The sequence below is a fragment of the Myotis davidii genome, unplaced genomic scaffold (assembly GCF_000327345.1).
Source record: "Myotis davidii unplaced genomic scaffold, ASM32734v1 scaffold962, whole genome shotgun sequence".
In the NCBI taxonomy this organism is placed as follows: Eukaryota; Metazoa; Chordata; class Mammalia; order Chiroptera; family Vespertilionidae; genus Myotis; species Myotis davidii.
Window position 1 is genome coordinate 5,001,436 of NW_006295559.1, and position 12,604 is coordinate 5,014,039.

General features: G+C 39.8%; 1 protein-coding gene across 1 annotated transcript in view; it reads left to right on the forward strand.

The window, feature by feature from the left end:
- Window positions 1–12,604, forward strand: part of COL6A5 (collagen type VI alpha 5) — a 98,965-nt gene that overhangs the window by 80,191 nt on the left and 6,170 nt on the right. The window contains exon 38 of the mRNA XM_006770213.2: window positions 10,729–11,418. Coding sequence (XP_006770276.1) covers window positions 10,729–11,418 — 690 coding nt within the window. The remainder of the gene's footprint in view (window positions 1–10,728; window positions 11,419–12,604) is intronic.

Here is a 12,604-nt window from a genome sequence, read left to right on the forward strand (position 1 = left end):
ATGAAAAGGGGATTTATTTTGAAAATCCCAAATGCACAAAATCATGACTTGATTCAGGTCAACCATCAAAATCGTCTGCAAGACCAAAACGCTTTGGAAAGAAGACAAGGCTCTGCATTTGGTGGGATCACGAAGGTGTATTATGAGCTTCTAAAACCAGGTGAAACCATTAATACTGATCGCTACGGACAAAAAATAATCAATTTGAAACACGCTTTGATTGTAAAATGACCAGAATGGACCAGAAGACACGGCAAAGTAATTTTGCTCCATGATGACGCACCATCACACACTTCAAAACCAGTTAAAGACACGTTAAAAGATCTTGCCTGGGAAGTATTAACCCACCCGCTGTATTCACCAGACCTTGCTCCTTCAGATGACCACTTATTCCAATGAATGATACACACACTTTCTGAGCAGCACTTAAAAACGTATGAAGAAGTGGAAAATTTGTTCTCTGAATTATTTGCCTCAAAACAAGAAAAGTTCTACTGGGACAGTGTCCACAAATTACCTGAAAGATGGGGAAATGTGTAGCTAGCAATGGACAATACTTTGAATAAAGCACTTTTGATGTTTCTCTTGAAATTATCGTGTTTTCTTTGATTACAAAATCCGCATTATTAACCGAGACACCTAGTAAATTAAATCTTTATTGTTGGAAGTATTACATATGTCCCCTTTTTCATCCACCATTGACCCCTTCTAGCCTATCCCCACCCCAGCCCCAGGCTTTGTCCACCTTAGTGTTTGTGTCCATGGGTTATGCATATATGCATACAGTTTCTTTTATTGATCTTTTCCCACCCACCCACCTCCACCTTCCCACTGAGGTGCCATAATCTGTTCCATGCTTTTGTCTCCAGAATTATTTTGTTCATCAGTTTATTTTGTTCATTAGATTCCACATGTGAGTGAGATCATGTGATACTTGTCTTTCTCTGACTGGCTTATTTTGCTTAGCACAATACTCTCCAGGTCCCTCCATGCTGTCCCAAAGGGTAAGAGAGCCTTCTTTTTTACTGCTGCATAGTATTCCATGGTGTAAATCTGATTCTTACGGCTGATGGCTGTTTCTGCCCTTGAACTGAGAGTTTTGAGGGAATGTCAGGAATCACCACCATTTAAGAAATGTATAGAGTTCCTAGAGTTTTGTTGTCTGGCAATGAGTTGTACATCACCCTCTTTTTTAAAAAAAAATATATATATATTTTATTGATTTTTTACAGAGAGGAAGGGAGAGAGATAGTGAGAAACATCGATGGGAGAGAAACATTGATCAGCTGCCCTCTGCACACCTCCTACTGGGGATGTGCCCACAACCCAGGTACATGCCCTTGACCGGAATCGAACCTGGGACCTTTCAGTCCGTAGGCCGACGCTCTATCCACTGAGCCAAACCGGTTTCGGCTACATCACCCTCTTTAATAAGAAACTCAACCACTATCTTTCTGCCTATGCCTCTCTTGCTCTCTGTCTCTTATCTGCTTTGATTTACAAGTTCATCTTCAGTGCCATCACCTTTTCTGAGCAGCTCGAGGACAATCAGTATCAAAATTACCTGGAATGGAAGTCCTTTGTCAGCACAGATATTTAAGCTTCCTCAGAAATACTGCTTCATATGTAGAGGTGTGAGTGGCAAGGGGAAAGCTACAAGCTTCAAATCCGCCATAGGTGAATTTTGTATTTTTTCAGGTTTGAAATCCACTATCCCAAGGATTCACAGAGTGCGGGCCCTGAGCCACCAACATCAGCGTCACCTGGGAACTCACTAGAAATGCAGATTCTCAGTGCTCATCCCAGACCTACTGACTCAGAAACTCGGGCAGGAGGCCCAGCAATCTGAGTTTTAACAAGCAGCACATGTGCTTCTGATACAGGCTACTTTGGTGTGCCATATTTGTTCTGTTCTCAATGGAGCTGAAAGCATTTGGGTACCTAGTATCACAGAATAGAAGGGAGGCTTTGTTTCCAAAGGGTTCCAGGTGCACTGGTTTATAATATGATTTTACTTATACAAGGCCACTGAACATCCATCCATCCATCCATCCATCCATCCCTCCATCCCTCCATCCCGCCCTCCCTCCATCCATCCCTCCATCCATCCAAACATCCATCCATCCATCCATCCCTCCATCCATTCATCCCTCCATCCATCCATCCATTCATCCATCCAAACATACATCCATCCCTCCATCCATCCATCCATCCAAACATCCATCCATCCATCCATCCATCCATCCATCCCTCCATCCATCCATCCCTCCATCCATCCATCCATCCCTCCATCCATCCATCCCTCCATCCATCCATCCATCCCTCCATCCATCCATCCCTCCATCCATCCATCCATCCCTCCATCCATCCATCCCTCCATCCATCCATCCATCCCTCCATCCATCCATCCATCCAAACATCCATCCATCCCTCCATCCATCCATCCAAACATCCAAACATTTATCCAATAAAACACTTTTTAAGATCGAAAGATATAGAGATTAGCTGGAGATACTACTGTGCATTTTAACCATGATATCTGCAATATAAAAATTCCTTGGAAAATTCTGCCCCTCCTACTTACTTACCAATGGCATACACTTAGCTCTTTGGAATTATGTAATGGTAATTGGATGGTTTAATTCTAGTTAAATTGCAATTGTTGAGCCAGTGGCAAACCTAGCACTTTCATCAAAGATGCTATGTTAACAGTATTTAAAATACATTCATTCTATTTTCAGGATTAAAGAAGGACAGGATAATTTGTAATGGATGTTAAATACTAATACAAACTCAGCCTTGGGCTTACTCATGGCTTTAAGCAGTCCCAGGCCTTAGGATAACTTCAACTGGTGTTCATTTTAATGAATTTCATTGAGAAATTAGAACCAACACTTTCTTCTTCCAGTGAGGCTGGAATTGAGCTCAAGGGAATTTGCAGGGCTCTGTTTTACATTTTTTCTAATCTGATTTTGATCTACAAATTAGCTCTTTTTAAAAAGCCGGTATGTCTTTTGACTTTGAACCAATCATAGGGTATTAGAGTAGGAAAGGTATTTAGTGATCATCTCTTGCATATTCCCTGGGGGGTGGGGGTTCACCTAGGAGACACATTGCCATGTCTGGAGAAGGTTTTTGTTGTCACAATTGGAAGGCACTGCTGGCATCTAGTAGTTAGAGGCCACAGATCTCTCTAAGCATTTTACAAAGCACAGGACAGCCCCTTGCAACAAAGAATTATCCAGAGAAACTGTCAATAGTGAGAGAAACCCCATTTTTTTAGAAGAAACTTCACACCCCACAATGTTGGAAGTAGAAGATTCAATGGAGGGGCTGGTGGTTCCTACACCTTTTATTTTTTTTTTATCTTTTAAATACATTTTATTGACTTTTTATAGAGAGGAAGGGAGAGGGATAGAGAGTTAGAAACATCCATGAGAGAGAAACATCCATCAGCTGCCTCCTGCACACCCCCTACTGGGGATGTGCCTGCAACCAAGGTACATGCCCTTGACCAGAATCGAACCTGGGACTCTTCAGTCCACAGGCCGACCCTCTAGCCCAGGGGTGGGCAAACTTTTTGACTCGAGGGCCACAATGGGTTCTTAAACTGGACCGGAGGGCCGGAACAAAAGCATGGATGGAGTGTTTGTGTGAACTAATATAAATTCAAAGTAAACATCATTACATAAAAGGGTACGCTGTTTTTGTTTTTTTTTTAGTTTTATTCATTTCAAACCGGATCCGGCCCGCGGGCCGTAGTTTGCCCACGGCTGCTCTAGCCACTAAGCCAAACTGGTCAGGGCTCCTACACCTTTTAGACACTTCTTTATTACCCTCGGGATTCTGCTAATTTAAAAAACATTATAAAGGTACTGTTATACTATATAAAATTTTAATACAGAGAGTCTCAAACAATTTAACAAGCTGAGCTGTTTGTAGTGTGGATATATGCTTTGTTTTTTCCCACAGGCCTATAGGTTTACATAGTTTTAGTCAGATGCATATCCTACTTTTCACATAATCCTGTCATACATTTTACATGTTGCTTCAAGCTTCATGCTGGTTTTCCTGTGTCCTTATGTTACTTTTAATAAATGAGTGAATTTAACTCTTTACCTCTTGTTGAACTCGTAGCTTGCTTCTAATTCTGCTGGCACATAGTGAACTTGAATGTAGATCTTTACTTCTGCTAAATTGAAATCTGCACTGGAATGAAATGCAACGAATTCTCTCCTAAGTCACCCAAGGAACATCAGCTGAATGCCCTGCTTTCATAGCCTCAGTAAACATTTCTAAACTAGGAGGTCGGCAATAGAATCATGGACACGTCCAAATTTTAATGACATGTTTCATGAACTCTTTAGGAAAGCTCAACCATCTTGAGGCTCTTTCGGGGAATAAACTGAGTTTCCTCTTCATTTTAAACTATGGACTGAGGTCGTTGCATTTACTTTTGCATGGGAATTTATTATATTATGGCTGTGTGTGTGTGTGTGTGTGTGTGTGTGTGTGTGTGTGTGTTTTGTGGGTCTTAGGATTTTTGCTCCATGGTTCCACTTCAGGAACACTTCTTTGCTTTTTAATTTAAAAATAAGATGTTGATAGGCATATAGCTTAAAGTTTTTCATGAAAGTAACATTTTGTCATCTGTCTTATATTTACCTACCTTACTTTAAACAGCAGGTGATTAGCTCTAGAAGGGTGCCTAGAAATCACTACCTTTGCCCCGTTTGACCTTGAGCCTCTGAAATTATTGAGCCCTTAATATAGTGAGAATTCATAACCCCAATTTATTTGTAACAATTGGAGTCACATGGCCATTCCAGAATTGTTACATATTATATGATACAATTCTACTTTAATAGCAAATAAAGTTTTCATTCAGCAAATGGCTATTAAAATCATAGGAATCATGAAAACTAGATTTATCTGGGCTTCTGCAGCTGCCTGAATTCCTGTGGCAAGATAAATGCCAGATTATTTTTTTATTGCCAGACTCCATACTTGGGGAAACCATGAAAGCCTTGGAATGTCCTAAAAAACTGTCACAAAGATACAGTTCAATTTAGACTCTAAAAATGCATTATTGCACACTTCTCTCGCCCCCAAACACTGCTGGGCCGTCATTTCGTTCCCTTCAACCCCCAATACTCCTGGCATGCTGCTCAGATAATATTGGCTTCATATTTGACATAAAATTCTGAAAACATTATAAGTGTGGATTATGAGTTTTATGATTAAATCAAAACTCATAGCTACATTTTATTATCTTATTGTTTAGATTAGATTCTTTTTTGTTTGTTGTTGCTGCTGCTCAGTAATGTGCCATATCTATCTATCTATCTGTCTATCTATCTATCTATCTATCTATCATCTATTTATTAACCTATAACCCTCTTTACCCATTTACCTAGGGAATTAAACCTGTAACATTCCCCCCACCTCTGGCAACTACCACATTGTTCTCTCTATCTATGAGCTTGTTGTTTCATTTTGCTTAATTTCAGATTCCACAAAGAAGGAAGATCATACAGTATTTATTCTCTGTCTGACTTATTTCACTTAGCAGAATGCCCGCAAGATCTATCCATGTTGTTGCACATGGCAAGATTGCATTCTTTTGTTGTTGTTGTTAATCTTCACCCAAGGATATTTTTCCATTGATTTTTAGAGAGAGTGGAAGAGAGGGAAAGACAGAAATATCAATGCGAGGGAAACACATCAATTGGGAGAGAGAGATGAGAGAGACGCATCAATTGGTTGCCTCTCACTCGTGCCCTGACCTGAGGTGAAAATTAAAGCTGTAACTGAGGTAGGTGCCCAGGACCCTTCAGTCTGTGGGCCAACACTCTAACCATTGAGAAAAACTGGCTAAAGAGGTGGTACAATTTTTTAAAATTTTATTTCGTTTTAAAAAATCTGCTTACAAACTCATTCAGAGGCCAGAGCACGGAATAATGCCATAAAAACCAAAGTGCCAGATCCGGTGTTGGGTATACTAGTAAATAACTCCGGGCATGCATCACTTTTTCTGGGTACACCGGTACCTTCTGCAAACTGTTGTTTCAGAGTGCGAAATAGATGGTGAGGGTAAGTCTTGCAGACTTAAGTCCACCTGGAAAAGTCTAGGCTAGGAAAGACATTTATTTGAAGTCTTTGGGGGAAAGGATGAAATCTATTTTAAGAATTACTCCTGCTTGTTCAGACGATGGGGAAAGAGGACCTTATATAATAAAAGAAGAGAATCTTACATGTGTCTCTATGTCCCTTTGGCATAAAACCAATGACATGAAGTCAGGTACACAGCCTGTGACTGCCTACCTTGCTGCCCCACCTGAGAGCTTGACCCGTGACCTCACCTGACAGGAGGGAAGACAGGCCTGAGATGGGATGTGAAGTGGAGAGGTGTGTCAACATCTATGCAGTTAAGCATGAGTAAACACAACCTAATGAGTTTTCTCGTTTCTGAGAGCGTGTGTACACTTATATGCATGTTTGTAAGTTGTGTTCCACTAATCCCAGTCGACTTTATATATTTTTAATGAAAATTTTGATTTGCAAAATATAGTATCACGGGTAGGATTTTCAGTTGTCTGATGCTTTCCTATTTGTTTCTCTCTATAGAGTATGTATCTGGAGTACTTATTATAGGATATGCTAGGCACTGTGCAAGCTTTAATTCTCTCAAAAACATTATAAGATTGTAGTCTATTACTTTTTTTTTAAGCAGAGGAACAGAGCTAACAAATGGTAGACAAGGCTCAAACTCCAAAGATTCTTCTACTAACCACTGCTCTACAATGTCTAGAGAAGAAAAATAATTACAAATTTTATTTAATTCATAAAAATTGCCTACTTCTGTAAGAAAACTTTCTCTAGTGGTTTTAACCAGAAGTAACAGCAACTGACTGAGATACTCCTTCTTCAAACCAGGGCCTTTGATCAGATGGTTAATGTTTCCCTTAATGTGTCTGTTCTCCTCATATCTGATGACCATTTCTCCAGTTCTTCTGAAGGTGTTACACAGAGTGGGGTTCAATTTCTGCCCCTGCCACTTACAGGCTGTAATTTCTTGGCCAAGTCACTTACCCTCTCCAAGCCTCAGCTTGTTCATCTGTAAAATGGGAAGAATGATGATCCCTTCTTGATAGTGCTGCATGGAAGATTAAAAGAGAGGAGACATGCATAGAGCTGAGCATAAGATCTGAATTGAACCGAATGCTCAATTAAATACTCAGAAAGTGTAAAAGTAAAAAAAGAAAGCATTGTCAACCTCATGAGAAGTCTTATAAAAAAGGTTAACTTGAAAAATATCTACTACAGTTCATATGGACAGAAACATACAACACAGCCTCAGTTGTATATATACTTACCTATGGAGACCACATGGCTACTTTTGACCCATGGACAAATTCCAAGGCAGATAGCTGGATACCTCATGCATATCTCGAGATTTCCCACCAATGCCAGGAAAGGCAGCATAGCAAATTAACAGCACACTTAATCCCAATCCAAATGGCTTATGTCCTATAGAGTCTCCCTTCTCCCTAAATTCCCTTTCCACCCCCACTTCTCCCTAAAGTTTCTGCAGTGCACCTGGCATTGTGGCTTAAATCTTGGCCACACTTAGAGTAATCTCTGGGGCCACTTCCCTGGAAATTCAGCTGTATTCCTCATTCCTTCCAAGCCTTGTCAATAATAAAGTGAGCCAGCCCTTTCTCCTCTGCCATTCTGAGGAAATTATTCAGGCCTGAAGACGGGAATTTGGCTTGGTGACATTTCCAGCAAATACACAGAATTGTTATGAGCTATGGGTATATTTTATTCTTACTTCTGCCAGGTTTCCTTGAAGGAATGTATTTTTGAAGGTCCAGTCTCCCTAAATGAGATGAATTTAGACTCAAAGTAAAATAATCACACCTTACATTTGACTAAATTTTAGAGTTTTCAAGAAATAATCATCTACATTTAGCTCCTTTGATTCTCACGCTAATCCTATAAATAATTTTATAGGTGAAATACACCTCATTAGAGACTAGTTCTGCTGGGTACTTTGGAAAAGGATTGAGATTTTCCTCACATATAAAGAGAGTGTTGGGGTGGGGGCGGGGGGGCACACATAGTAATATTTCTGGTATGGGCGTGTGTGAAAAAGTTTTTCACTAACCTGGTAAGTCAGCCCTTCCAATTCTACCAGAACATTTATGAAATGCTTTTTCTTGTGTTTTTATGAAGTGTGTTGATCGGCCTTTTAAAAAAAGCTGAAACGCTGTAGTTGGAAAACAGAGATCCATTTGCAGAGCAGTTAGTGAACAGTCAACGCCAGAATCATATACAACAAAATGACAGAAAGGTCCGTTTAACTAATCTTCATAGTTCCCAATACACTGCAGCCAAGAACTCTAGAAATGTTTTTCGTGATAACATTTTAGGGCTAAAGTATATTATCTAAAATTCACAGCAAATAAGAACATAAAATAGATGCTTTTTCTGCACTCCCAGTTTTATGTTTAGTCATTTAACCATAAGGGACCTACATCTTGATCAAAAATTCAAAGAGTTCGAAACTAGGTTCCTGATGGGGACTGAGAGGCCCATACATTTCGATCATACTTGTGAAACGCAAAATCCTGTTCAATTACTACACATGTATTGATAAAAGAAAAATCTGGTACGTAAATGGCCAGTTCTTAGCCCTTTGTGAGAAGGAAGAGAACATAGAAACATCTCAAACGAGATGGTCAGTTATCATCCATTAGAAATGCCCAAGATGGATTAACAGGAACTAGATTTACCTCCCAACTGAAAGAAATTACCAAAAGAAAAAACACACACATGAAAGAGCAGTTTTCAAGATACTGGACATCACGAAATGAAAGACAGGGATCCCTGAGAGATGGGAAACAAATGAGGTGAGCCCTCTGTTGCTCTAGGTGCCTGGTCAGCAAACTGCGGCTTGCGAGCCACATGTGGCTCTTTGGCTCCTTGAGTGTGGCTCTTCCGCAAAATACCACATGCAGGTGTGCATGTACACTGCGATTGAAACCTGTGGCCCATGCGCAGAAGTTGGTTTTTGGCCTGGGCGAGTCTATTTTGAAGAAGTACTGTTGATATTTGGCTCTGTTGACTAATGCGTTTGCCGACCACTGCTCTAGGTTATTGCCATGAGAGAGTTCCCAGGCCTGGCACAGGAAGGCAGAATTCAGGTGGTGCCCGATGTAGATCTTGAGTTAAGGAGACAGAACTGAAAGTCTAGGGAGACCAAGGTGGTAAGAATCCACAGGACAAAATATCAGAGAGGTGAGAACTCCAGAGCTCTGCAGAGGGTCCCCCTCAATTATTCAGCAGAGTACTGATAGCATATACATGTGAGGAGTTGACCTGAGGCTGGGGGATTAGGGAATAGTGCCAGTTGCTTACATGGGGCCAGAAATCATGCCTTTCCCCACCAGTGAAACTGGAAAACTTATGATTCATAGATTCAGAGAAAACTTAGGAAGGTCTTGCTTCAATACAGAGAATAATTAATCTTTCAATTAAGTACCACCCCAGACTCGCCTAACAAATCATAACAGAAAGACCCAAAGGACCAAATTGTTTCCAAGTAACTTGACTCCCTCTCAAAACAAAGCACATGAATATTTATAGGAATATAAAAGTATTCCACATCCAAAAGCTATAATTTCACAATGTTTGGCATGAAAAGAAGCAGGAAGACATGACCCATGTTCAAGAGCATAATAATTCAAAACCAAACCAGAATGGACACAAACATTAGAATTAGCAGACAAAGATATTAAAAACAGTTACTACAACTACATCCCGATGTTAAAAAGTTAAGTAGAGACATGGAAGATAGAAATGAGTAGAATTTTTAGAGATGAAAACTGCAATATCAGAGAGGAAACAATATGCTCCTGGGATTAATGGCAAATTAGATTTGATAAAAGAAAAAATTAGTGAACTTGAAGATGTAGCAATGGAAATTCTCCAAAATAAAACTCAAGGAGAACAAAGATATATATATGGATATATATATATGGATATATATATATATGGATATATATATATGGATCTATATATATATATATATATTTTCAGGGGCTGAGCTCAGACCACCACCACCTGCCTCTGTGCCCACGGCCTGGTCACACACGGGGCTTCTCAGGCCTGCCCCTGTGTTCCAGAGGAGGGCATGTCGGAGGAAATCCGTCAGGACAGCTCAGCAGAGATCCTTCAGGAAAGGTCAAGGGAGGCGCAGAAAAGAGCATCACCCTGGCTAGTATGGCTCAATGGTTGGAACATCATTCAGTTCACCAAAAGGTGGCAGGTTTGATTCCTGGTCAGGGCATATACCCAGGTTGTGGATTCGATCCCCTGTAAGGTCTTATACAGGAAGGCACTAAATATACCTGCATATTTCTTATCTTACATATGAAAATAGCTGGAGGATCAATTAATCCTTTGATAAAGATCTGGGATAGGGTAGCAAATACATTTTTTTTCATGTGACAATACCTTTTGAATGGTAATGGCCCTGCATGCACTGTGTGAAGACATAATTGGAACATGAACCTTGTAACAAGTACTGTACTTGATTAGTGGTGTCTGTCGTGGGTGTGGGAGTGAAGCATGGCAACACTCCATCCTGGGCATTGATCTTCCTTGGCTAGTTCTGAATTTATCCTTAGACTAAAAAGAGTGACCTCATTTATTCTGTTGCAGGACATTTGAACCATGGCAGAAAAGAAGAACCCAGTTTTAATGGTAAACCTGGAGATGCCTCTCTTGAAGAATATTACATGGATGTTGCTTTCCTCATCGATGCTTCCCACAGAGTCGGAAATGATGAGTTTGAGGAAGTGAAAGCCTTCATAACCTCAGTGCTTGATTACTTTCACATTGCCCCAGACCCACTGACTTCCACCTTAGGGGACAGAGTGGCAGTCCTGAGCTACTCTCCGCCAGGCTATATGCCCAACACTGAAGAATGCCCTGTCTACCTGGAATTTGATCTGGTTACTTACAGTAGTATATACCAAATGAAACGACATCTCCAAGACTCTCTTCAACAGCTCAATGGAAATGTTTTTATTGGTCACGCCCTGCAGTGGACAATTGACAATGTCTTTGAGGGAACCCCCTACCCGAGGAAAAACAAAGTTATCTTCGTTATATCTGCTGGAGAAACCAACCCCTTAGATAAGGAAGTCTTAAGAAATGTATCTCTGAGAGCCAAGTGTCAGGGCTACACCATATTTGTGTTTTCATTTGGTCCAATATACAATGACAAGGAATTAGAAGAATTAGCCAGCTACCCACTGGATCATCACTTAGTCCAGCTTGGCCGAACCCACAAACCAGATTTGCACTATATCATCAAGTTTGTCAAGCCATTTGTCTATTCAATCAGACGTAAGTTATCAAAACTTCTCTTCTATTGCTTCTTTTTTTTTACATTTTATTTATTTTTAATTGAATTCATTGGGTTGACATTGGTTAATAAAATTATATAGGTTTTAGGTGTGTAATTCTATAATACATCATCTGTATATTGTATTGTGTGGTCACTATCTAAGTCAAGTCTTTTTCCTTTACCATTTTACCCTCTTTCCTAAGTCTCTCCCAACCCCTCTTTTCCTCTGGTAATTACCATATTGTTGTCTGTTTATGAGATTGTCTTCTTTGTTTTTTTGTTTAATCTCCTTCCCTTTTTCACCCAGCCCCCGAACCTCTGGCCCTCTGACAGTTACTACAGTTCTCTCTATCTATGAGTCTGTTTCTATTCTGTTTGTTAGTTTATTTTTTTCCCATTAGTTTCCACACATAAGTGAAATCAAATAGTATTTGTCTTTCTCTGACTGGCTTATTTCATCTTCTTTGTTTTTTTTTAATCTCCTTCACTTTTTCACCCAGCCCCCGAACCCCTGGCCCTCTGACAGTTACTAATCTGTTCTCTCTATCTATGAGTCTGTTTCTATTCTGTTTGTTAGTTTATTTTTTTTTCCCGATTCCACATATAAGTGAAATCATATGGTAACTGTCTTTCTCTATCTGACTTATTTCATTTAGCATGATACACTCTAGGTCCATCCATGTGATCCCAAATGGTTGAGATTTTATTCTTTTTTATGGCCAACAAACAGACAAGTGGATAAAAAAAAATTGTGGTACATATACACAATGGAACTATAGCTTATTTTTTAAATTCCTTGCACCTTACTTTCCTCCACTAGCTATAACAAATAATGATGATTAACACTGTCACTACAATTGTAAGGTGATAATATCCCTCTACTGCGTGAGCGCACTCTCTGTCGGACACTTTGCCAGGGACTTTAAACACATTACCAACCTCGCAGCATTCCCAGTAGGTTCACTATTAATAGATGTTTTAGATTCAGAAACTGAAGTTTAGAAAGCTTAAGTATCATATCCAACGTCACACAGCTAATAAATGGTATAGCTGAAATAAAAATTCAGGTTAGTCTGACTCTAAAACTCATCCTCAAGTCGATATTTTCTCTCAAGAATTGACTTTAGAACACTGAAAATGTATTATTCCTTAATATGATAAAATCAAAAGTGTCTTTTCTTATCA